The following is a 26,908-nucleotide window of genomic DNA, read 5'->3' as shown; positions in this document are numbered from 1 at the left end:
TTTCACTGTGTTACACAGGTTGCCTCCATTCTAGTCTCCTAGAATAGGCTTCTTGCTGCCTATTGGCCTCGCCAGAAGCAAATGCCAGCTATTTTCAGATTTCTTTTATGGAAGCTTTGCCCCACTCTTGGTATCAATTCCTACATTAGTTAGCTAAAGCTAAGTTACATGGTGGTAGCAATTTCAGAATTTCAGTTGCTTAAAACAAAAAAGTTTATGTTTTGCACATATAACCAGTGCACGGTTTTAAACAGATACATTCACCACATCTATTGATGGACTGTTACATGGGCTCCCATCTTCACACATTCCAAATAATTCTGTATTGGATATATTTGTATAGATGTCATTTTGTACTTGAACAAGTATATCTGTAGGTTATATTTCTAGAAAATAGAATTGCTGGCTCAAAGATAGATACATTTTAAAATTTGATAGAGTCTTCTGACTAGCTATGCATGAGACTGCTTCCTCCCACCTGTAGCAATATTATCACCTCCTTTGATTCTTGCCCATCTGAGAGGTGAAAAATAATATTTCCTCAATTCTTCATTCTTCATTTTACAAGTTATGCTAGATGTTTTCTTGTTTTGTATAGCTTTTGGAACAATTTTTATCCCCTTTTTTCTTTTTTAAAAAAATGTATCTTTAGCCCAGCTAGGCGTGGCTCAGCGGTTGAGTATCTACCTGGGATCCAGGAGATTGTGATTTGGTTCCCAGTCAGGGCACATGCCCAGGTTGCGGGCTCGATCCCCAGTTGGGAGCGTGCAGGAGGCAGCCGATCAGTGACTCTCTCATCATTGATATTTCTCTCTCTCTCCCTCTCCTTTCCTCTCTCTGAAATCAATAAAGATATATATATACATATATATATAATTAAAAATGTATCTTCATTGTTGAAAGTATTACAGACGTTCCCCGTTTCCCCCACCCCTTTATGTTTATTCGTACCCCTTTGTCCATATGTCTCTTTGGTTGTGTTAAAAAATGATTCAAGAAGACGAACTTTATTTAACACTTCACGATGCAGATGGTCTCTACTCGGAGAACTGCAAAACCAGGTGGAAGACAAGAAGCTTTTATAAGATAAAGAACAAGGGAGGGAATAATGCGCACTGCCGGATAAGGCCAGGCCGGCAGTCAGCCGGTTTGGGGCCAGAGGGAACAGGGGAAGAAGCGCAAGCCAGAGCGGACTGCGGGGCTGGCTGACCGCACACACTGCATTTCTGCTCAAGGGGGCATTTGCAGGAACATAAGAGTTAGCTAAGAAGTTTTGCTTTGCGGACATGGCATCCAATTGGGGCAGAGCCGCTCCATCTAAGCCTAGAGAGTTATTTCAACAGTTGTGTCTTTTTCTTAATGATTTATGAGAACTAATTACATATTTAAGAAAAGAATCATTAATGATATGAATTGAAAATATTTTTCCAGGTAATTATTTATATTTAGATGCCATTCATTGGTGTTTGTGTTTTTTTTTTTGCTTTTTACCGTGAAGGGCTTGTTTCCACTTTTTATGTAGTCAAATTTCTTTTGAAATTTTGACCATTTTTTTTTTCTTTTTGTGATGTCTGGGTTATGGTCTTACTTTAGAAAGGCTTTGTTATTAAATCAACAAATTATTTAAGGAATACAACAGCAACAACTCCCTTGTTTTCTTGTATCTTTATAATTTTATATTTTGTTAAAAATTTTTTAATTCAGATGAAATGATGTTGATGTACAGTGTGAGGGAGGGATATGTAGTTATGCAGTTTCTAACTGGTAACAGTGGGGGCCTGTGTAGACCATGATTTGTTGGCTGTGGAACAAGAGTAGTACGAGACTAATTTTTCAATATATATACTTTCGTAATTTTGAGTTTTGTACCCTGTTCATGTGAAACCTACCTCAAATGCATTGAAATAAGTACACATTTTGGGCTGTTATGAAAAAATGTAACAGAAGGTAGGCAGTCTCTACTCAAAGACTCAGTTCCAGTTAAATATCACCTGGTAAGAATATGGAAACTGTGTTGTCAGAGTGTCCCATTTTTCAAAAGGAGCTGAAATCTGGATTTTCATGTGAAATCTCCTGATGTTTAAATGTTAGCAACTAAATCAGAGTTTTAAAAACACTGCATGGGCCAAGAAAAACACATCTGCGTGCCAGATGGGGAGCACAGGGTGCCAGTTTGAGACCTGTGGTTTAGACATTTCTTCCTCTCATCCTCAAAGATTCATTGGCGTGCCTTTTCTATGGGCTGCTATACTATCATGTGGTCAGCTCTTATCACAATGCATTTTAACTGATTGTTGGTGATCTAGTCTTTCTATTAAGCTATAAGATCATAGAAGGCAGTATTTATAGATTTTTTTAGGTCCCCAGGGTCTAGCAGTATCTTGCACCTAGTAGACATTTAATGTGAATGCTTGTTGAACGAATAAATAAATGAATAAATGAATTCCATTGAAAATTGAATCCCTGCCAAACGTATGGTCAATGTAGCTCAAGGTCTCAGAGGTTACCTGGTTTAGACCATGCCCCCTCCCTGCCAAGTCCTGCTGTACACTCTCATGGCAACTAAACATTATACCCGACAGCAATTTAGTAAACAGTTGACCTCTTGCATGTTGTGAATCTTGGCCACTAGATGTCTCCCTTTGCTTAAAGGACATTCCGAAGCCCCTGGAGTTGATTTACGGTTTGCTAAAAAGAAACAATACTTAAGGAAGAAGAATGTCTTCATCTCAGGTCACATCTTCTTCAGATGTTTGTCCTCATGGGGAAGTTGAGTACAGCCACAATGTCAAAGAAAAAGCGCCCAGGGACAGAATGAGATTTAGTTTGTTCCGGGAAAGCTCTTCATCCGCAGGAATGCAGCGTGGGGCACTGAGTGCCCTAGTCTATTGGATTTTACCCTTTAATCCAGCAGACCCACGAACGTTCTCCAGAAGCCTGACTGTGTTCCTTTTCTCTGCAGCTTTAGGCAGCTGTGCAGAAATGCATGTCGCTGGGAACCTATGCAGGCTAGCGCCTACCCATAGGCTAGACCCTATGCAGTAAAAGCAGGATTCTTCGAGGTGCATCAGACTGAACTTCTCTGCTGAGGCTGCCCTCACCCACGTGAACTCAGTGCATCACATTAACGTGGGGGATACGTTCAGTCACCTGTGGTTGAGACTTTCGTGCCACCCCAGGAGGCTCTGCTGAGCTTGGAGAGGTGGGCTATTTGGTGCTGTATAATTTTCATTTTAAAGACAGGCAGAGTGAAAAAAAAAAGCAACCCCAAAAGCTCGTTACTTTTAAAGTCGTAGCTTTCTCTTCTCCTTATTGTCTCTGACATTTAGATACTGTACATTCTGAATTGACTCAAGGCAATGGATAGAATCCTGACTGGCTCTGTTAAATTGACCCAAGGCCTTGAATTTAGAACATTTGAAACTTATTTGTTGAATGAAATGAAAACACGGATTCTGTAGGGTTTTGGTAGCCCTCCAAATTATTATGAAAGGTTCAGATGATAAGAATGCTATGTCTCGTTAGTACCTGAGACATGGCCTTGTTTTGCCTTTTCTTTGGTTGTTTTGCAAGGGATGGATATTTCTATTTGTATTTCTCATCTGTCTTTGAGAAGCAGCAGAGTATAAGTTAAGAATACAGACTCTGAAGTCAGGTGGTGTTGGTGCCCAGGCCCATCATTTATTTCGCTGCCCTGTACCTTGATTTCCTCACCTACAAAGTGGGGATGATAGTGGTAACTGTCTCACAGGTTGCTAAGAGTATAAAAACGCATGGAAACTGCCCAGACAGTACTTGGAACATAGTAAGTGTTCAGTAAATGTGAGCTGATACTAAGTGCTTGGTAGTTCATCTCTTTCTCTAATTTGCTGTCCAGGCCAGCTCTCATGTTTCTACACTGTTACCCTTGACTCTGATATGGATAAGAAAAGATTTCCTACAGTTTTGTGAACTCTCCCTCTGTTTAGGACATTTGGATGTCCTTTATTTTAATGTTAAACAGCAATACAATTATTATACAATGCCTTCACCACCCCCTTCCCAAAAAGTTTCTGTGTTTCATTGACTTTGCCCTCAAGTAGCCTAATAATTCCCCATTCACCTCTTTAAAGTCCTAGTTCAGAGTGTTAAAAGGCTACATCAATTTTTATTAAGTTTTATCACATTACTTAGGAAAACCTTCTCACTATAATTTATGTTTTATACTCAACTCTTCCCCTCTTTACTCCTCCTTTCAGGTTTCTTAACAGTTTTACCTGAAATATTTTTATTGCATTTAACCATTTCACAATTATGGAATAAAGTCAGCTGAAACAGTTCACACCCTCAAATCACCATGTCACTCAAGGCAGTCATTTGTTTTTGCTGCCCCTGGAATAGAGCTTCTCTGAGAAAAAGCTCAAAGAATGTCCAGCACTTGTGAGGATAGACACTGTCATCCAGGGTCCATCTGCTCTTGGTAGGTTCATGTCCTCCAGAGTCCAAGTCCTGATCTGTTTAATTCAGATATTGCCTCACAACCCAGTAGTCTCTCAGGGAAACTTGGTTGACATGAGAAGAATCAGAAAACTAGTTCCAATAACATATTTATGTTGCTTTTTCCTTCCTCTTGGGCTTCCGGTTTGCTGCTGTTTATTCCTGTGACTCTGCTCTTTTGCTGGGAAATCAAATGATCAGACCATTCGGGAACCCAACACACACAGATAAAGTTGGAAGATTTGAAGCTCTTCTTCAGCCCCAGGTCTTCTTCTTTGCTCTTCTATAGCATCTGTTGGGTGCTGGGCTTGGCCTTGCCAAGGAAGCTCTGTGGTCAAGATTACCAGAGAAAGAGATATGAAGTAGACCAGATGGGCCAAAACGCATTGATTTGGCTGCCTTCCTGTGCTCAGGCGAGCACCGTGCTCCCGCTTCACAGGTTAGTGTGTGTGACATTTTGTGGCAGAAGGAGCTTTACAATTGCACTGGGGGACCAATGCGTCGTCAGCTCTGCCTTTGCAGAAGGTTAGCTCTTCTTAGGCTCATTGAAATGACATGTCACAATGTTGCCATGATGCTCAAACTCATGGTTCTTCCCTTTGCTCTCTGCCCTCTGCAGGGCCTGGGGAGCCAAAAACTTAACCAGGAAGTATTAAGAAATTCAGTGTTGCATGCATTAAAAGATTATTAGGAGGAAACCAGAAGGGGTGAGTAAGCAGCTTATTGGTGAGTCACTAGTATTTGAAAAGCACACCCTATTTATGAAACAACCTAAACATGAGGCACGCTCTGACTTCCTTCTATTAAATATGGAATTAACAAACTATTAAATGCATCATTTGTTTGGATTTAGAGTGTCACCTCCAACCAGTGTACGCATGGAAACATTGATGTTTACCGGTGGCCTTATTTTCTAGTATCTGCTAAAATGTTTTTGGGCTAATAAGAAACTGTAGGGATCCCTTTGGTTCTGAGGGCCAGTACCTAGGACATTGCTGGGCTTCTCAACACAATGAGCTGGAGGTGAGTGACAGAGCTTCCATCTGAGTTTCAAGCCCTTGTGACCTTAAGCTGCACCCCGATTAGCCATTTCGTTGGCCCCACTACTTCCTGACCCCTCCCCCTGGCCCTCATCCAGTTCCACAGCCACTTCTCTCCCTAAGTAACTAGCAAATCATTAGTCATATTTTATAAACACATTCCTACTAAGGTGTCAATGACTTCTGTGCTCCTACATGAACTTGCATTTTAATAGAGGCAATAGAAAAAGGGCAGCACTGAACTGAAAAGAAGCCCTTCACCCTTTATATTGAATGAGAATTTGGTCTCTACTCACAATTGGTGGATCCTGAAAACTGGCAAAACCCAGCGGAAAAGACACTTGAGGAGAATGAATCCACTTGACAAAGTTGTGAGATCAACTCTATTCTGACCAGGCTGGTTGATGGACAAAGGAGCAATGGTTGATGCCCTTGAACAATTAGGGGATGTCAAGGGGGCTTTGTTCTCTTGAGAACTTTCCACTTGACCAGATCCAGACCTGATGGTGAAGGCTTATGATATAGACCATGTGGCCCAGCTGGTGTTGGACACAAGAGGGTCACATTATGGCTGCTTGGCACTAAAGGTCTTCAAAGTGAAATTATGGGCTCCAATCTTATTAGCAATTCACTCTAAAAAAGGTGTTTCTATTAGAATTTTGTGCTCCAAGGACCATTTTCTCCTTCCTGAGAAGATGGAAGCTCCGTCTTTTCTGGTAAGAACAGTGTACCTGATCAGCTTTCCTTTTCTTTGACTGCTAGAAAGCTCCATCCCTAGAGTTAAGTTTCAAACTTATACAACACTACAGAGAACTCATAGGTTTTTATTTGCATTCTTTTTTTAATTGACTCTCTACTTTTATAGTTTCTCCCTTTATGATTTATGTTATTTATTTTATATAGAACTTTGGTTTGTGTTCCTTTATTTCTATTCTAATTTTATTTTATGCATTAGCATGTAAGCCACCTCAAGTCACTTGTAAAATTTCTAGCAGCTTCAAGTGTAAGTCACCTCAAGTCATTTGCAAACATGGAGCGTTAATTTTCAAATTGGATGACTCCTTAGAAAGGAAGAAACCTTTATTAAAGAAGTTAATAAGGTTTAGCTGGAAGTTTTCTAAGGACAGAGAACATCCTGAAAACATTCACCCCAGGGCAGACCTGTGCTCAGCTCTTCTCCTTGGCCGGCCTCCCTCCCATATTAGCCCACCAGGAAGTTCAAGGTTCCTTCGTCCGCAAGTTGATTCTTGAGCCTTGAGGGAGACAGTCAGAAGAGAAAAAAAATAATACCTTCCCTTACCCTCAACCCACTGGAATTACCTACCTCTCCTCTTTGGAATAGTGAATTAAAGGCTACATTCCTTTTGTTTTATGGGGTATGACCCCGCGTATCTAGAGGCTGGGCATGAAAGCTCGACAGAGTGGCATTTTGTAGAGAACTGACCAAGGACACAAGTGCTCCTAGAGCACTTTCCTTCTGTGGTTTCAGGGATCCTTCGATACCTGCTGGGAGAATTATCAGGTCTTGGGCTCTGAGCTGCTCCCTCTTACCAGGCTCATATTGACTCAAAGCGGGAGGGAGAGTCAGCAGAAAAGAATGTTTTTCTCTTCCTTTTTGAAGGGGGTGTGTCCTGGGTAACTCCGTGCACTAGGGCCTGTATGCATGCCAGAGAGCTGCTGTGGTTCAGATATTAAGATTGTCTTTCCAAACAGCTTAAGAAGTGATTGAGCCACAAGTGCACTGGAGGAAGGGCTCCCTCAGGCTGTGATGTGAAGAGAGGAACCAGCCAGGTAAGCCCAATAGCTGTGACTGGATCCCTTAGAACGTGTATTACCGTCGCAGGTACTACCAGTTAATCTGAGATTATTTTTCTTCCCCATGGGAAGACTCTGATTTCAATATCTCACTTTCTGAAGAAGGTTAGATAAAGAAACAGAGAGTGGAAAGAGTAATGAGCGGAGACAACGGGGTTCAGTGTCTTGGTAACTACATAAATTCTTTGGATGTGCTGGGAGGCAGATAGACTGGAATAAAAAAAGCGTCATTAAGGATATTTGTTAAAAATATTAATCTTAAGGCTCCCACTAATTAGGAATATATTAGCTTTAGCAATCTCTTAAAAAAATACGCTTGAGAGAATTAAGTTTATTTTCACTTTAGGATGAATTTATTTAAGCTTTGACTAAACCAGTATACATCTGGGAAGTGTTTCCCAATTTAACTCCTTCCTTGAACTCTGAAAAATCCCCAAATAGATATTTATAACCACTTCCCCTGCTATTCCCCCCTTCCCCAAATAAATACGAAGTGGCACGCTATATTTTTTGACTGATAGGCCTTGAAAATTCATAATTTTTCTTTTCTTTTTTTCAAGAAAAACCTCTTTATGTAAACCTGGCATTCTATGTAATCCACCTAATGCCAGAGACTAAATAATGGGGACTTACTTAAGGAGGTACAGAAAGAAGGTCAAGGTGGGAAGGAGAGGTATGGAGAAATGACGACTTTGGCTTTTCCATAATAATATCTATTAAACTAAACTTGATAACAACACACATAGGCTGGAGATCACAGGCATAAGACAACAAAAAATAGATAAAAATATATTCCATAATTTGTCAGAATTTTAACATAAGCCTTTTGTTATTTTCTTTTTTCTATAATAAAACTACTACTAATTATTTATAACCATAACCAAAATTAAAAACAACTTCACAATAATGGCCATATAATACTTTATTCAGCCATTAACAAGTAGTATAACTTTGGGCAAATTATTTCACTTTTCTTGCTTCAGTTAATTAATTTGCAACAAGCATGAAGATTTAAAATGGGAGTGTATTCGTGTTGTGTCTTGAAAGCTTGACTTGCAAACACTCCTATTTTGCCCACAACCCCAAGTTGATGTGAATTGTTGCTGACATGCCTCATAGGTATGTATGACTTGTTTTTTTAAAAAGATGATAGCCTATCCGGCTTGGCTCAGCAGTTGAGCATTGACCTACGATCCAGGAGATCTCGGTTTGATTCCTGGACAGGGCACGTGCACAGACTTTGGGCTTGATCCCCAGTCGGGGGTGTGCAAGAAGCAGCCCATCAACGACTCTCTAATCATTGATGTTTCTCTCTCTCTCCCTCTCCCTTCCTCTCTCTGAAATCAATAAAGACATATTAAAAAAAACAAAAACAAAAAAAAAAAGATGGTAAATCCTTAAAAAATTTTAAAAAACAGGGACAGGGTCCACATTACAGGGTGTATCTCTTGCTATGCTGAATGAGTATAAGGGAAGCACAATACTTTTGCACCCATTCACCCTCTGATGTCATTCATTCCACAATTAAATAAATGCAACTATCCTTCTAGAAAAAAATGGACACATTCATTAACACTAGTATTTAAGTGACTGATTTTAGCACTTTAGTTGTGAGGAAGTGTAAATGGAAAGAAGTGAGAGGGTACTGGGTCTCCAAGGGCATTAGCAGTGGTTGCCCTGCGTGTCACAGGGGTAGATGACTCAGAAGGTGGAAGAGTGGCATCCCCTGGAAAAGGCCACTGAGTTCCCAGTTTTGCCTAACGCCACTAATTATAAAGCCATGTTCCACCCAGTCTAGACATATGCGTTTGCAACTTTCAACATATCTTGCCTTGTTCTCTTTTAGTTCTTTGGCAGGGAATACTCATAGCTACAGAGAAGGGGAAACCCTATTCCCAAACGTATTGTGCTCATGGGATGTCAAGGTCTCTGGACTGATAGATACATAGTCATAATAGCTGGGAAAATAACCTAGAAACCTGGAGGGACAGTGCAAAAGGTCCATAGTCCCCTGGCCTGAAATATACTCTCACACGCACTGCTGGTCCTAGCCTTGCTGAGTTCCCCCGCTGGAGTGCACAAAACCAGTGTGGAGCCTGGGTCCTCTTAGCACCCCCACCCCCACCCCCACCCCCACCCCCAGCAAGCCATGGATAATCTCATAAAGGCTCCTGCTCAGTGGCGGATGGAAAGCTGGGCTCTGACATGCTAAGAAGGAAAATCTGTAAGAATTAATATGTGTGAAAGTGGCCTGGCATTACGTAGAATTATAGTAAATTCCTTGTTCACAGTCAGTTGAGTAAATAAAATACAAAGAAGTGAACAGTGGCAGTGAGGTATGTAGGCCTCAACCTGTGCAAAATATAGTTAAATCTTGCTGACGAGGGTTATTAGGTCCTCTTGGGCTTCTGGGTCCTCAGTGCACATGTCAGTTTTTAATCTCTGGAGGCCCATGGCCTTAGAAACTCTAGGTTTTTTATTTTAAAGAAAGCCTATTAAAATAAAGACTTTAAATGAAATTTTTAAGATAATTTTCTTGTTATTATAAAATTTAAAAAATCTAAGTTGCTTTATTGTTTAAGGATAAGTAGGCATTCACTATAAATTTGTGGTGTTAGGACAGTTTGTCACAATGGGACAGATTCACACCTTCAAAGTTTTGGGTAACGAGACTCTGTATTAAGCAGATTATATTTTCCATGAAACCTTTCACACTGCGTTTGTACATTAGCCAAATTTTGCTTGAAGACTTCCCTATGCTTGATCTCTTAGAGAATCAGGCTAATTCTTTCTTCCTTTTTTTACATTAAATTTTTATTTATTTCTATTTTTTAATGTTGACAGTATTACAGATGTTCCCCATTTACCCCTCTTTGCCCCTAATTCTTTCTTATAAGAAACTTAATGATACATCTCTTAGACATGTTTTTGACTAAGATACCAATTAAGTTAGTAACTAGCAAAAGAAATGGCACATATAGCAGTAGAATTAAAAATATATATTTAAGTCAGAATTATATTATATGACAAAGTGGCCTTTAAAATTGATAAAAATTATCAAGATTATCTTGATAAAGAATGATTTATTCCAGAAACCTAGTTGGGAAAACAGGTTATTCATTTGGAGGAAAATGAAAGAAAAGCCTTATCTCATACCAAAATCTGAAATAACTCCAGGAGGATTAAAAACTTAAATGCATTAAAAACTTAAAGAAATGTTAGAAGAAAATATAGAATGTTTTTATAATCTTTTTATAGAAAAAAAATTAAACCAATATAGAAAGATTTACAGATGTGATTTCACAAATATTTGAAACTCTTGTGCAGAAAAAACATAAAAACTTTAAAAAACCAAAGACCAATAATGAGTAAATATTTATAACCCAAATGACAAAGAGCTAATATTCATGCTGTATAAAGAGCTCCTAAGAAGCAGTTCCTAAGAAAAAAAGAGAACATTCTAATAGAAAAACTTAGAATGCCTTTAAATAGCCAAGCTAAAAAAATACAAATGGCCAATAAACATCTGAAAAACAATCTTACTAATAATCAAAGATAAAATTTAAAACAATTAGAAAATAATTTACCTATCAGTTTGGCAAATATTAAAAAGATGCTGGGGACAGGGTGATGAAACCAGTATTTCGACACCTTACCAGGGAGTGTAAACAGTTACGAACTAGGAGGGCAGTTTGGCCACATCTATCAAAACTCAAAACATCTAAACCTTTTGAAGCTGCACTTCCACTCTAACCTGGGAAAATCCCAGTTTGCCTGGAATTAAGGGTGCAGGCGAAGAAGCTGCACAGAGGAGCATTGGAGGGCAGACTTGAGGAGTCCAAACGAATTTGCCTCGGTAACACATTTGTTCTTCATCTGTACATACAATTTAAGTTTATCTTTCTCATTTTCTGCAAGTGTGAAAAGGAAGTAATTCCCACGTAATCCACAAGATTGCCAAATAGTAGAACCAAGGCCGATGAAAGCATTTTATAAATTAGAAAGAATTAGTCTTATTTCTTCTTCTTATATAACTGCCACCAGCCTTGAGTTGCTGGTCAGGTGCTTTTGCAAGCAAACAATCCAAAAGGAAGCTCAAATTCTCTGGGCTTTACTCACCTCTAAGTGAGCAAAGGTAGAGTGGAGAAGATAAGAAATGAGTCTGACCTGGGAATCCCAGGAAGGCCGGGCCCCCAGCGCTAAGCTGAAGGCTCGGCTGCAAGAAGGAGCTCGGGGCCTTCTCCGGAAAGCCATTAACTATCCTGTAGGGCTTGGTAGTAACTTGTGCTCTACTGACCCGTGGGCGACAGGAGAAAAACCTTCAGTTACAGGGGGTTGGAAAAGAGCCAGCCCTTGAGACTGGCAGTTGGGCTGTTTAGAAACAAATTGAGCTGGACTTGTTGTCTGTGAGACATGGTCTCTGCTAGGACACCAGAAGACCTGCTAGGCGATGAGCTAAGAACCAGATATCATCCTGGGTCTCTCTTAAGCTACAAAGCCCAGACTAAAGAGTTTTGAAAGAACCCAAATCCTTGCCAGGAGGGAACAGCTGTGCCAGGCTGCCCGAGCCAGCAATAGGAGAGACGCTCTCAAGCTGAAGTTCCAATGAGTGGCAAAGACACACAGACTTCTAAAATATGTATTTCAATTTTTGGATTAAAAAGGATCAGACAAGGAGGTGGGGTCACAAACTGGACTCTGAGGGAGAGTCATTCAATGAAACATCAGATAGTTTAAGTAGGGGCCCTAGAACAAAATGATTCCAGCAACCAGTGCTTGTTTTCAAAAGTGGGTCTGGGTCACTGCTTTGGGGGATTCTCTTAAAGGGGGGAGCTACAAGGAAGAGGCACCCTGCGTGACTATGTGCCTGGCACAGTGCCTGGGAAATTGGAAGCTCTCATTATATAGTGGCTGAACAACTAAAAGTTGAGCAAATTAGTAAAGTGTCCCAGGGAAGGGACAACTGAGCTAAGTAATTCCTTTGCTCTCTTTCAGCCTTATAATTCTAGAGTTCTTAAAAATCATACCTCTGTTCTCAATCCAAGGACTTAATTTTCAGGAGGTTCTCAGCCTATCTCAAAAGAGGTTCAAGAATGATAATAACCACAGAATCATAGATACAGAGAACAAACTGACAGTTGTCAGAGGGGAGGGTGGTTGTGGGCTTGGGTGAAAAAGGTGAAGGGATTAAGCAAAATAAAAACAAAAACAAAAAACAATTCATAGACACAGACAAGAGTGTGATGATTACCAGAGGGGAGGGGGTGTGGGGGAAAGTAGAAGAGGGTACTGGGGGGATACATGGTGATGGGATGAGACTTGACGGGGTGATGAACACACACTATGATATACAGATGATATGTTGTAGAACTGTACACCTGAAACCTATATAATTTTATTAGCTAATGTTACCCCAATAAATTCAATAAAAAATTTAAAAAGCACACCAGAAAATAAAAGAATTGTAATTACCCATTTGAGGAGAAAACAGGAGCAAAGCCCAGTAAAATTTTTAATCTTTCCAGGCTTAGATTTGATGACTAATAGACACTAATAAAAAGAGCAATTAAATAAATAATATATAAAGAGAAACTGAGAAATGAGCACATAATAATAGAATCTGAGTGTGAATGAATGTGAGCTCACCTTATTTTATAGAGGAGGAAACTGAGTCCAGTGAGTTTTCTAACAAATAAGGAACAGATTCAGGGTTAGGGTTTAATTCATCTTGGTCTCTTTCTGCTATGTTTATACTATATAAACATAGTAAAAACATGCTAAAACATAAAATATGTATTTAAAATTTTACTGTGCACAAATGTTTATACAGACACTCACTGAAATTTTAAATAACTTTAAGTTATAATCCTTCCATAAGAAGTTTGTCTAGCTCATAAAATTTACCAAACTTCCAAAAATTTTTTCAGATATGAAATTGGTTATCTTTTCTGTCCCCCACTTATATTTCCACCTGTCTTCTCTACTGTGTCTGCCTACTTAAAAAAAGCACAAAGAAACTCTTCTCAAAGGCAAATGGCCCAAGGATTTCTATGCAAAGACAGATCCCAATGCAAATGTTAATAAAAACATAAAATAAGAGGTAAAATAAAACCAAGGTTTTACAGGACCTCTGCCTTGAAAATGGTCAACTCTATTTGAGTCATGATCTCTTTCAGAGCCCAACTGAAGACCTACTCTTTCCATTAGTCTGTGTGTGTGTGTGTGTGTGTGTGTGTGTGTGTGGCACATGTGCACATGTGAGTCCAAGTCAGAGAGGAGATAGACAACTCTACTGGAAATTCTTCTATTTATAGAGAAAGAAACATAATCCCATAAATACTGATGCCAGGAAAGCAACCCAAGAGTTCAACTGTACCTAAGATTAGATTGTTGCTAAAAATTCTGGAAAGTGTAGGTGTGAGCAGTTCCAACCAAGCACAACTGTTGATAAGGAGACTGCTGTTGACATAAATAAGTGATATTTGGAGCCCATAAATATGTAACTGGAAGAATGGGAAGACAATGGTCAGCTGTCTCCAGGGGCTTAATAGTAAATTCTAATGATTGTTCTCTGTAAACTGAAGGACAGGGATTATCAGGAGTGAATTTACTTCAGTGAATTCAAGGAAGTGGGCCAGGGGTGGGGTCCCCCCATGGCCAAGCCTTCCCAGGAAGCCAGCGCCAACACCGCATAGATCAGGAACCACTGGCGGGGTCTGCCTCATGGTGAGGTGTGATGTAAACACACTCACTCTGATGACAACAGCTCCTCACCTGTGGCAAGGACATATGGATTCTGAGAGTTGCTTTAATAATTAAGACCCTTCCAGCTTGAAAGGGAAGTACTGAGTATACCACAGGGTTTGCATCAACCCAGAAGCAGCTTTTACTTGATAAGTTCATTTGACTCAGAACGGAAGCCAAATTCTGATACAATCCAACATGTAACTATAAAAACTGGTGAGCCGAGCTGGTGTGGCTCAGTTGGTTGAACATCCATCCCATGCACCAGGAGGTTGCTGATTGGGTTCCTAGTCCGGGCATATGCCCAGGTTTCAGGCTTGATCTCCAGTAGGAGGCACGCAGGAGGCAGCTGGTCAATGTTTCTCTCTCCCTCTCCCTTCCTCTTTCTCTAAAAAAATCCATAAAAACATATTTTAAAAAACTAGTGGTGAGATTGAAACACTAGTAATGCTACTATTAATAGCTAACAATAATTATGTCTTTGCTGGTGCTCCTTGGTGGTTAGAGCATTGGCCTGTGCACCAAAAGGTCTCGGATTCAATTACTGGTCAAAGGCACGTACCTGGGTTGAGGTTCCATCCCAGCCCTGGTCGGGGCATATGCAGGAGGCAGCCGATCTACGTGTCTCTGTCACCTCACATCAATGTTTCTCTCTCTTTCCCTCTCTCTCCTCCCTGTCTCCCTTCCATTCTCTCTAAGAATCAACAGAAAAAATATCCTCCAGCGAGGATTAACAAAAATAATAATGGTAATAATTAAGGCTCACTACCTGCCAGGTGCTGTTCTGAGTACTTTATATAAATTTCAGAAAAACAATAAATAATTCTGGGTGATGACTAGGATAACACTAAAAATTTATGTTTTCTATATCTGAAAATCAGCCTTCGAACCCTATCCCAGAGGTAGCTGTATGCATCAAGGGCGTGAAGAAAAAGTTTTAATTAGTTTAAGCTTGGGTCCCAAACCCCCAAAGAGAACTCAAATCACAAGATTAATTTAAATATAGAACTCTTTTTTTCCTATCTAAGAAGTGGTCTGGAACCAACTCTCAAAGCTACCTGGAAGTCAGCATCTCTTGGGCAACCTAATGACGCATAGGCTGGGCTGTCTATGGTTTAGTAGGCTTAGGGTGCCATGGGGACACCTGTATTTCCTAATGAGCTCCTAAATGCCTTCTCTTCCTCCCCCTCCTCTCCCTCCTCCCCCTTTTTCTGCCCCTGCCCCCTCCTCCTAGTCTATGCTTTCTGTTTTCCAAAAATGATGGATATTTGTCTCTAGAGCAGTATTTTAAAAATAGTTTTTACCAGGCGCCATAGAAAGAAATGTATAGTCACACACACACACACACACACACACACACACACACACGGTGGAACATGTGTATATCATGAAATAGTTTAGCTATTCAAGACAGGCCTACAGAGCAGAGCCTGGGAGTCTCCGGTCCGAAACCCTGATTGCAAGGTTAAGTTTACCATTTCTCGCCGGTCGGAAGACAGCCCAGGATACAGCCTCCAGTGTGGGAGGGGGACGAAGGCCCAGAGCACGAGAGTTTCCTCACCGCGCCCAGGACAGTCACCAGGCCTTCCAGAGCTGGGCTTGCAGCCTCAGGCCTGGACCGCAGGGGGAGAAAGAAGATTTTTCAGAGAGCAAGAGATGGAGAGAAAGAGCCATACGAGGGCCAGGCCTCCCACTAGGAAGCCAGCCTGGCACAGAGTGGGGACCGGTCACACGTACGTTACCCTCTTTGAAAGCTCCGGCGCTAAGACCACGGCCCAGGCAGGACCCAGGAATTCCCATGAAACATTTTCCCTGGAAGGGGAGGAAATGTGGGAAAAAGGCTGGGAAGAGCACAGCTCCCTTCGCAATGTGGCTGCCCTCCAAGAAGGTATTGGGAAATCAATTTAGACCCCCCCCGCCCCAAAAAAAGGGAGAGAAAATAAAATAAAAACAAATAGAAAATATACAAGGGCATGTCTCAGGGAAAGATTTAAGTTCTATATCAGAAAACTGTTCAGTTATTTTATGTATATACACACATACATTCTATTATGTGTATATATGCATATACATATATAAACATGGTTTATTATGTGCGTGTGTGTAAATATGTATTTCTTTCTATGGGGTCTGGTCAAATATTTTGGAAAAATGCTGTTTTAGAGACAGATAGGCACCACTTTTGTAGAGCAGAACACACAGCCAGAGGGAACAGGACACAGAGCAGGTGAGTTTGGGACGCAGATCTAGGGGAATGAGGTCTGGAGCCCAGGTTGCTGCCCAAAGAAAGTTAGAGCAATAGACTCAGGAGGAGTCTTGGCAAGCAGGGCGGTGGGGCATGAGAGGACAGTTTGTTGCAAATTACCATATTAATATAAAGAAGGGAATTTGCTGGATTCATTCATGATTATTTTTATGCTTAAACACTCAGGTTCTATCCTTATATCAATGGTTCTAAGAGTCCTTGGTTATTTTAATGCTCTTTTTTCCCCCCCTGAGATGAAAAGGAAACCTCAGTGAAATATAAAAGGCTGATGTTAACTACTCCTAGTTGCAAAGTTAAGTAAGTCATGATTTTAAAATAGTGTAACCTACATGAATGTCTATCTGCTAATACAAAAAAGCGTTGAATGAAAACTGTAATCAAAAAATGAAACAAAAATTATTATAAATAATATTTATAGAAATCTCAGATTTGTAAATATGCAACACACATAAATAGTAATTTTTATGGGTTTTAGAATTATGAACTGAGTTTTATTCTTATTTTGGTTTATCCCTATTTTCTATTTTTCTTTTTTACAGTAAGTATGTACTACCTTTCAAAAAAACAACAAAATTATTTTTTTGAAAAAAATAAAAGTTGACCCAGAAAAACAAAAAATAACCCGTGTTTAATCAAATTTGACCACCTACAAGAGAGCTCTCGAGGAATGTTCTAGGAAGTTTGCAAAGACACAAATTTACTACTTTTCAACGGGAGTCACCGTGTCTCAGGCTGGATACATGAAATGGAGAAATAATTAAATACTTATGGCTTCCGATTGGCTCAGTTAGGTGCTACCATTGTGTGCGTTTAAAAGTTTTGAGTTCGAATTATTTGTTTTTGTGCCTCAGCCTCGTGTGGTACACCCCCTGTCTAGCTGCAGGCTGCGAGCCCAGCTGTTCATGCTCAGTCCAGGGGAAGGAGAGGGACCAGCTGAAGATGAGAGTCCTGATGTTGTGGCTCATCGCCTTCTTCACGGTCACCGAGGGCGGTGGTGGCTTCCTGGGGGTGAGTTGGCTGGTGATGTTTTCCCTCCCTATTACCCCTCCTTTCTCCTGGCACTTCTAGAATCCATCACTCTAGGCAACCGAACCTACATAACGTAATATACTTGGAATCAGAAGTTCTGGGTTCTTGTCTCAAGGTCAGCAGCATTAGCTGGGTGGCCCTGGAGCTTAGATGACCTAACTGCAAAATAAGGCTCTTGGACTGAACCATCTTGGAAATCTCTTCCAGCTCAACACATCCCCTCCTATGGCCTCCTTGACAGAGAACACGCATACAGATTGGCATTAGCAGCTCTTGGATTATCTCATCTCTATCCATAGGTTCTTTCCTGATGCTTTTATCTAGGGTCACAGTTTTAATGTTCTCTATACACTGATAGCTCCCAAATTTATATTTCTATCTCAGATGTCTCCCTTGAAAGCCACACTCATATCCCTACTACCTGCTTGGTATCCCCAGTTGGGTGCCCAGTGGGCCCCTCCACTTAATATATCTCAAATTAAACTCTTCATTTTTTTTCTGACCAAACCTACTTCTCTTTTTCTGTCTCAGCAACCGGTATCACCATCTCTCCAGCTGCTTAGGCACAACATTTATTTTTATGCTTGATTTTTTTCATAATTCGTATCTAAACCATTGGCTCTTTTTGTTTGTTTGTTTGGTTTGGTTTTATCTTTAAAATATATCCAGAATTTAAACACTTCTCAGCACCTCCATGGCTACTACCTTGATCCACACTTTCATTACCTCTCACTGATATTATTGTAATAACTCCTAAAATGCTCCCATTGCTTCTGTGCTTTTCTATTCCTAATACGGCTGCAGGATTGAGCCTTCTAAAAAACAGAGCCCGTCTTTCCTCTGTTCAGCATGCTCCGGGGGCTTCCCATCTCACTGAAGGGAAAGCTCAGCCTTTGCCTTAGTCTGTAGAGAGCTCCACAACCTGCAGCCCTGGGGGGACTCTCTGACCTTCCTTTCCGCCCTCTCCCCTCACCCATTCCACTTAGCTACTCTGGCCTCCTCGCTCCACCTCCACATGCCGGGCATGCTCTTATCCCAGGGCTTTGGCTGTTCCTTCTGCCTGGAAAATTCTTTCTCCAGGGACCCTCACTTTGCTACCTCCTTCAGGTTTGTGCTAAAGACTTGCCTTAGTGAGACCTTCTCTTGTCACCCCCCCCCCCCCAGTTTGGATGTTAGATGCATGAATTCAATTCATCTGGGAAATGCAACGAGGCCTTATGAAGTACACCGTTACAAAGCCTTGCCATAATTATTTTTTCTTTTTAACAGAGACATGATGGCTTCAAAACAAAAAGAGAACTCATTGTGGATAAGAAAAAGCATCCAGGTGAGACACTGGTGCCAAGAGAGTGGGGGTCATACTCCAGCAGTGCTTCTCACTGGCACATTATTAAACACCCCAAATCTGTAAAATGAGAGTAACAGCAATACCTACAAGGAAAATATGTGCGAGGATTAAACAATATGATAAAGGCAGAGTACCCTGCACCATGCCTGGAGAGTAGCTGCTCCACGTTTTTCCTTCCCTCCCTTATCTTGATCCCACCAATGTAATCAACGGGTGCAGCCCTCAGTCTGTGGTCTGAAATTTAATTCGTGGGTCTGTCTGATGTTTCAAGCACTGAATGTGTTTCCTCATGGAAACAGTAATGCACACAGATGGTTGTTAAGTTCCTGGGTCAGTTCACAAGCCTTTCTGTGGTGATTTTGCCAAACAACGATGTGCTAATAGTACCATAGAATTTATTACCACGTGAGGCTATGATTCTTCAGGAAAATGAAATAAAACTTTAACTTGGAATGTCATAAATGCATTTTCCCTGACAGTTATAATACAGCTGGTATTTACTGACCTGCTACTATGTGCACAGCAACATTTTATTTTATTATTATTATTTTTAAAAATTTATCTTTATTTAAAGATTTCAGAGAGAGGAAGGGAGAGGGAGAGAGTAGAAACATCAATGATGAGAGAGTCATTGATCGGCTGCCTCCTGCACCCCCCAACTGGGGATCGAGCCCACAACCCAGGCACATGCCCTGACTGGGAATTGAACCTCGATCTCCTGGATTCTAGGTCAATGCTCAATCACTGAGCCATGCCCGGCTGGGTACACAGCAATATTTTAAATGCATGAGGTGAATTAGCTGCTCATACTGACCCTGTGCATCAGGTACAACGGTCATCTTTATTTTACAGATAGTGAAATTAAGGTGTAGAGCTACAGGGCAGGGGGCATGATTCAGACCCAGTTAGTCAATCTGGCTCCACAACCAGTGCAATTAGCCCTGACAGTGTGACCCAGGTCAGCCTTTCCCTCATTCCCCACTTCTTACCTGCTTGGGCAGTGGGAGTGGACCCCGGTTAGCTCCCACCACTTGGGGTGACTCCCGAGGCCTGGGCAGAGGTTCCAGTCTGCAAGGAGATGGGGAAAGTAAGCGGTGGGGCTGAGACTCTATGGGGTGAGATGGTGGGAGTTATAGCAGACAAGGGTCTATTGTAAATGTCCTGGAACGTGCCTTAGCCTCAGCTAGCTTCCTGTTACCCTCTTGATTGCTTTATGAGAGAGAAGCTTAGAGACTGAGCCAGTTGCTTTTCTCCACTGTAAATCTCCTTTCTGCTTAGCCTCACAGGGCCCCCAAGCAATGGGACAATCTCATAAAATCTCCCCATGCCAAGCTCCCCACAAAAGCACAGTGCTGTCCTGAGAAATCTATTAGATTTCTAAGAAATTTTATTGCCAATGGCAATAAAATGAGACCAGAATAAAAGGATGTTCACCTTTTGCCTCTTTCCCTAAGGTCCTTCACATTCTACTTTTTCTTTTTTTAAATCCTCACCTGAGGATATTTTTTCCATTGCTTTTCAGAGAGTGGAAGGAGTGGAGGGGCGGGGAGAGAAACATTGATGTGAGAGAGAAACATCGACTGGTTGTCACACTGATTGGTTGCCTCCCGCATGCACCCCATCCGGGAGGAGGGAATGAGCCTGCAACCGAGGTACATGGCCTTGGCCAGAATTGAACCAGAGACCCTTCAGTCCGTGGGCCAGCACTCTAACCACTGAACCAAACTGGCTAGGGCAGTCCTTCACATTCTTAATCTGGGGTCCATAGATGAGTCCGGGAAGATCTTGAAATCCCATGGTATTTCACGTGAATGTGCCTAAATGAACTCTGGGTGGGAGAAGACTCACAAGACTCTTCTCCCAGTTGAAAACATTTAAAGGCCTCTCCTTATGGAAATAAAGGTGCAGCTCAGAAATGATAAGGTGGACCTAGCGGGTATTATGATGAGTGAAATAAGTCAGACAGAGAAAGAAATACCATATGATTTCACCTATAGGTGGAATCTAATGAACAAAATAAGAAAACAAACAAAATAGAAACAGACTCAAAGATACAGAGAACAAACGGCCTGATGGGAGGGTGTGGAAGGGCTGGGTGAAAAAATGTGAAGGGATTAAGAAGTGCAGATGGGCAATTCCAAAATCGTCACGGGATGTAAAGTGCAGCTTAGGGAACATAGTCAGCAACGTGATAACAATATGCGGTGTCAGGTGGGTGCAAGGCTTATTGTGATTTATCATTATGTAAGTTTACAAATGTCTAACTACTGTGCTGTACACCTGAAACTAATATAATATTAAATGTCAATGGTAATTGAAAAAAATTTTTAAATGATAAAAAACACCCCCAACGATGGTAAGGTACAGATGAGGGTATAAAAGGGCTCAAGTAAGGTTTGTTTTGTTTTGCTTTTGCATTTGATATTCATACTCAAGCTCAGCTAATTAATGCTCGTTGGAGAGGAAATGTGAGCTTGGGGGTTTTATGTACAAGTTGCTTCAAGGAGCCCAGAGCTGGGGGCGGTGAAGGGAAGAGTAGCTAGGGTTCCTCACCTCTCCTCCCTCAGTCTTGATGCCTGAAGCTTGACTCTGATGCCTCCCGAGGAAGTGCATCGGTCAGGAGGGCGATGCAGGGGTGGGCCAGGGAGCCAGGGGCCACTGGCCCGGCAGAAGTGAGAGGGCGGACGCATGTCAGGCGCGTGTGGGGCTGTCTGCATGTGTTTGTCCCAGATGCTCATTTTTAGTCAATGTCTGGATGAGCAGAAGCCAGTGATGAGCGGTGTGGCATCACAAATGAGCTCCAGCCTGAATCTGATGATTGCCCCATGGTTGCCGTCTCTGCCCTGCTTCTCCCCCAGCCTCAGAAAGGAAGCTTCTGACTGTCTTCATCTCTTTAGACCCAGTGCAGGAATATGAGCTGCTGCTTCAGGTGCCCTATCGAGATGCCAAGGATAAAAGAGACTTGAGGAGATTTCTGAAGCTTCTGAAGCCTCTTTCATTATGGTTCCATGGGCCAACGAAGATTATCAGAGCGAAGGCGACCACATGTAAGCCAGCTCCCTGGGGACTGAGAGTGGAAATGGTGAAGGTGGGCGTGCCAGTCAGGATGGGTTAGGTTTGCTACGGACCACAGTCATTCCTGCAACATGTGTGGCTTACAAGAATAAGTGTCTTATTTATTCTTCATGCTACATGCCCGTTGCAGGTTGCAGAGGGCCTGAGTTTGTGGTGGCCACTTGGGGACCCAGGCTGATGAATCAGACAGTATCTCAAATATACCCATTCTGAGCCCCAAAATAGGGAATGGAGCACTGGAGGGTTTGACATTGGCAGTTGAATTCTCTAACTCAGGAATGACACACACTAACTCTGCTCACGACTTATTGGTCAGAACTGTTTCATGGCCCTTCCCAACCTCAGGGGCGAGGTTACGCAATCCTGGAAGAGAGCAAGTGATACCTGGCAAACAGCACTAATGACCACAATGGGGGGGCTCAGAGAAGTTAAATGATTTGTCAAAAGCAAGGGTTCTCAAAGTGTGGTGTCCAGTCCAGCAGCAGCGTAGCACCAGAGCTCCATCCTTTTAGCTTTTGATGAGAAATAGTTGGTTCAGACTTTAAGTCAGAGTCAAGGATCAGAACTCAGTGGTAGTCCCCATTTATTAACCAGGCCCCATGAAAACAAGCTCTGTTTTTTGTGCAGACTGTGGCAACCAGAATGGGCTCTTACGGTGTGCCTGTGAAGATGGCTATACCTGGTTTCCTCCTTCATGCCTCGATCCTCAGAAATGCTACCTTCACACAGCTGGATCACTCCAGACTTGTGACTGTCATCTCAATAATCTCACCCAGAGTGTCAGTTTCTGTGAGAAAACAAGTAAGCACATAAGGGTATCAGGAGGGGAGCTCTGGGCTAGGGCCTCTCCCACCCCAGCATGTGACAGAGAGGGAACTCTAGCTCCTTGACCATGTATTTCTCTGTCTCCCTGAGCAGAGCTAGTGTCTGCAGGGAGATTGAAGGGCACTGTGACATTCCCCTATAGGCTTGGCTAGACAGAGGGAGAGCTGCATTAGTGCTGAAAATTCAGAAATGCAAGTTGATGCTTGGGCACCCCTTCAACCTTGCTCCAGCTCAACTCTGCAAATCTATGCTTCTTTTGAGATTTAGCAAGATTCACTGAAATGCCAAGTCAGGGAACTAGCTGAGTAAATACAGTTTTCCTTCCTACCTTCTTTTCACCTATTTCACCAACATCAGTTTTTAGAAAAGAGAAGTCTAGAGTTATGAAAGCAAGGAGGAATGCATAGTGATTATATTGAAAGTAATTCTCAAAATTTCCAGCAAAGTACGTGTACTGAGTGCAATACCAAAACAAGACAAAATTTAAAAGCCTAGTTTTGGAAACTAGTGGAAGCTGAGGGAGCTCCTGTTGACTCAGATTTATGTTCAGTGAATGATGAGGTGAGTTAAATGATGTGGGCTCCAGGGCTTGAAAGATTTCAAGAAGTTTTCCCAAAGACTAGTTCAGGTCTCCTGAAGCTCTGGGTTTTGGCAGAGCTGAGCAAAGAGTGAGGGAGGACCTGAAATAGCCTAGTTTCCTGGATATCCCTGGCTCCCCTTCCCAGGACCACAGCAATTCAGGGTAAGGCATTGTCTATTTATTAAGCACCATCTTTATACCCAGAATGGGGGCAAATTCTGGCAGGCCACAATGAATCGTTTCTCTTGCTCTCAATGAATGAGCAGGCTACAAGGGGAGGCCAGGATGTTGACACAAGAAAGAAGACAATGTCATTTCTTCAGCAATGTTGATGAAAGCCTACCTTTGAAAGTTGGTCCATGTCTGACCCATCTTCCAGAGACACACAGATGGAGCAGACAGGAATCACTCTCATAAAGAGCTTCCCAAAGTAGAGCAGGGACACACATACATGAGACAAGCTCACAAACAGATGTGTAGGTGCAAGAGGCTGTAAGGGGCTATGGATAAAGTCCTGCAGGAATTTAGAGAAGTTTGAATCTGGGCATCAGGGAAGGCCTTAGGAGGTGCTTTGGCTAGGCCATGAATGAAGGATAAACGAGATATGTCCGTATGGAGACGGGAGATAACCTGTCCCGGGGCAGAAAAGCACCCATGATAGGTAAGCAAGGGGTATGTTGGAGTTAGCAAGTAGTGATGTTTTGTGCTTTTTAAAATTTTTTAATAGGACAGTTTTTAAGCTCAATGCCTAGATGGGGATATATTTCAGTGGGAAGTGACTGCCTTTTAATTAATTAATTTATTATTATTATTTTTTTAAAATCCTCACCCAAGGACATGCTTGGAGAGGACTGGAGAGAAAGATAGATAGATGATGATAGATAGATAGATAGACAGACAGACAGATAGATAGATAGATAGATAGATAGATAGATAGATAGATGATAGATAGATAGAGCACGAGAGGAACATCAATGTGAGAGAGAAACATGGGTTGGTTGCCTTCCATATGCTTCCTGACCTGGAATTGAACTGGCAGCCTTTCCGTGCACTGGCTGACGCTCAACCAACTGAGCCACTCGGGCCCGGCTGACTGCCTTTTTAAATCACATATGAGTGGCCACGTGTTTTCCTGCTTATAAGGTTGTCTGGACTACCAGCACTTTCCCAAAATGTTCCAAATCCACAATGAAAAATTCTGGTTGTATGCTTCCTATATTACTTTAGGTGAACATTCCTTATAAAAATAACTGGAAAGACTGATGTTGACTAGATGGGCTCCAAGTTGTATTTCTGTAATTTTATGCTATAATGAAATCAAGCGAGTAATTTTTATATCTGTAAATTTTTTTTGTTTCCCATAGAAGTCTGGGGCACTTTCAAAATTAAAGAAAGATTTACAAAAGACCTTTTAAATTCATCTTCTGCCATATACTCCAAATATACCACTGCCATTGAAATTCAAGTAAGTACCTTCTACTTACGGCATAAGAAGTTGTTGGCTAAACATAAGCTCAGATGTTTTCAATTCAACATGTTTATCTAATACCTATTCTTAATTATTCACTTTCAACGGGTTATTACATAGTAGTTAACCACTCTGCCCACAGCTGACGTACTTTGAACATTTCCTTTCTAGGAGAGTTTAGCAGGTAAATCCTTTTCATTTCTTTTGTGTTCAGTTTTGTTCGTTTACTTGGGTCATATTATGCCAAGGCTTCTTGATTATTGCATGATCTAGGCTCGTCAGCATCTAGAATTTGTTCCAGGAAGAAGCCTCGCTTGTTAGAGGCTAAAGAGAGTTACCGAGCAAAAATTCTGGACTTTATAATGAAGTCACATCCAACGAGATCAGTGTGCCTCCGCCTAGGGTGAGGCTCAGGGGTGGGTCTAACCGGAGACACGCACGAATCCTTGGCAGATAGGTTCAGTTCAAGCATCTATAAACATGGCTTATTTGAGGAAGGGTAAAATACATTTTGGGTGAATTTATTATAGTATGCGGCCCCTGGCTCATCTTCGAGTCTAAGCAGTTGATTCTTCATTCTTTTATTATTTTTTTAATCTTCACCTGAGGATATTTTTTCCACTGATTTTTAGGGGGAATGGAAGGGAAGGAAGGGAGTGGGAAAGAGAGAGAGAGAGAGAAATATAGATGTGAGAGGGACACATGGATTGGTTGTCTCCCTCATTCACCCAGACCTGCAACCCAGGCATGTGCTCTTGACCGGGAATTGAACCAGAGACCCTTTGGTGCGTGGGCTGATGCATTAACCACTGAGCAACGCCAGCCAGGGCTGACTCTTCATTCTTTACTAGCAACCTCGAAAATAAATTGTGTGTGTGTGTACATTCTCAATGGTCACTGTAACTGTATTTTTATAATGTGCACCTACCTCCTGCTGTATCTTTTTCCCTTGCTTGGTGTTTCTGTTGGTTGATTTATTGTCTGCATCTATGTTTTTCTTGTGTGGGGATAAAAGTCAACCTACTGCCTTTTGTTTTTTTGTTTTTGTTTTTGTTTTCCTAAGCTTAAAGAAGCATACAAAAGAATTCAAGGTTTTGAGTCAGTTCGTGTCACTCAATTTCGGTAAGTAACACAATGCCCAAATCAAGGACATCCCCAGACTTGCGAATCAGTCCTGCAAAATGCTACTGCTGTTGCCAAGTGCCTTTGACAGGTAATAGGTCAAACCGTGTCTTTGGAGTAGGATTCTTACCAAAACTAGACAAAATCTATGATGTTTTAAAAGTCTGAAGAGGAAAGCCTATGTTCTCATGTAAATGAGCTCAGAAACTAAAATATTAAATGGCATTCTCAAACCTATGGAGCAGAGAATAGAATTGGAAACCCCCGGTAGTGGGGCAGAATTTGGAAGGAAGCAGGAGATAACTGGTATGCGTGTGTGGGAAGGAGTGAGAGGTGGGATAAGGGTTGTAGAGGGATGGATTTTCTTCTTCCATAACCATACCAGGGTATGATGTATCACTGGGAGCCAGGAGAGAGGCCTTGGGTGATACAGTATATTTTTGTGTAGATATCTTGTATACACCATAGTTCAAAACCCCGTAGTCATTGTCTACAGCAAATAAAGAGATATTTAGTAAATTGTCCTTTTGTTTATACTTTAATTCCAAAGTTATTTGGTTAGTTAGCCATGTGTGCATTGATTACCAACTATTTATAGTCTGCTTGGTAGAGGAAGTGGCTTAGAGGTCAGAGAACTTGACCTCTTATATGATTTTTACACAGTTAACTTGAACAACAGCTGTAGGGAATTTTCAACAGCATTTGCTATAAATATATTGCCCTGGACATTAACCCTTAGTTAATTATGACTTTATAATGTCTTTATAATCAAGGCTCACTGGTGTAATTTTCTTTAAAATCCAATGCTAGGAAAAACACCACTTCTTTTCTTAAATCAAGGTCTATATAATTAATCATTCCCCTGTTTGACTTTCTGTCATTTAATTCATAGACAAAATTGAAACTCAATCATAATTTTTACATTTAATATTCATATTTTCCTTTTCTGTGGTCCTGGTTTTCCATTATATTTTTAACATATATTCCATTCCATACATCTTATAAGCTATCTCCAATAATTGGTAGACAAAATCACAGTTAAGATAGGCATAAGTCTATAAAATACAACTATGCAGGTTTTTCTCTTACTATATGATTGAAATTCTCACTTCCTCAGTTT

General features: G+C 41.3%; 1 protein-coding gene across 2 annotated transcripts in view; it reads left to right on the top strand.

Annotated features, from left to right (window-relative positions):
- The first annotated feature begins 6,939 nt into the window (after positions 1–6,939).
- ADGRF1 (adhesion G protein-coupled receptor F1) overlaps positions 6,940–26,908 on the top strand; it is a 42,380-nt gene continuing 22,411 nt past the window's right edge. For both annotated transcript variants that reach the window (XM_081140418.1, XM_081140417.1), the window contains exons 1-7: positions 6,940–7,307; positions 17,193–17,349; positions 18,640–18,697; positions 21,616–21,765; positions 22,421–22,594; positions 24,563–24,663; positions 25,730–25,788. In XM_081140418.1, coding sequence (XP_080996544.1) covers positions 17,281–17,349; positions 18,640–18,697; positions 21,616–21,765; positions 22,421–22,594; positions 24,563–24,663; positions 25,730–25,788 — 611 coding nt within the window. In that variant the 5' untranslated portion in view covers positions 6,940–7,307; positions 17,193–17,280. The remainder of the gene's footprint in view (positions 7,308–17,192; positions 17,350–18,639; positions 18,698–21,615; positions 21,766–22,420; positions 22,595–24,562; positions 24,664–25,729; positions 25,789–26,908) is intronic.

Source organism: Miniopterus schreibersii (genome assembly GCF_964146895.1).
Source record: "Miniopterus schreibersii genome assembly, chromosome: 6".
Lineage (NCBI taxonomy): Eukaryota > Metazoa > Chordata > Mammalia > Chiroptera > Miniopteridae > Miniopterus > Miniopterus schreibersii.
Note: the sequence above shows the minus strand (reverse complement) of the source record. Positions and strands in the feature narration are given on the sequence as shown.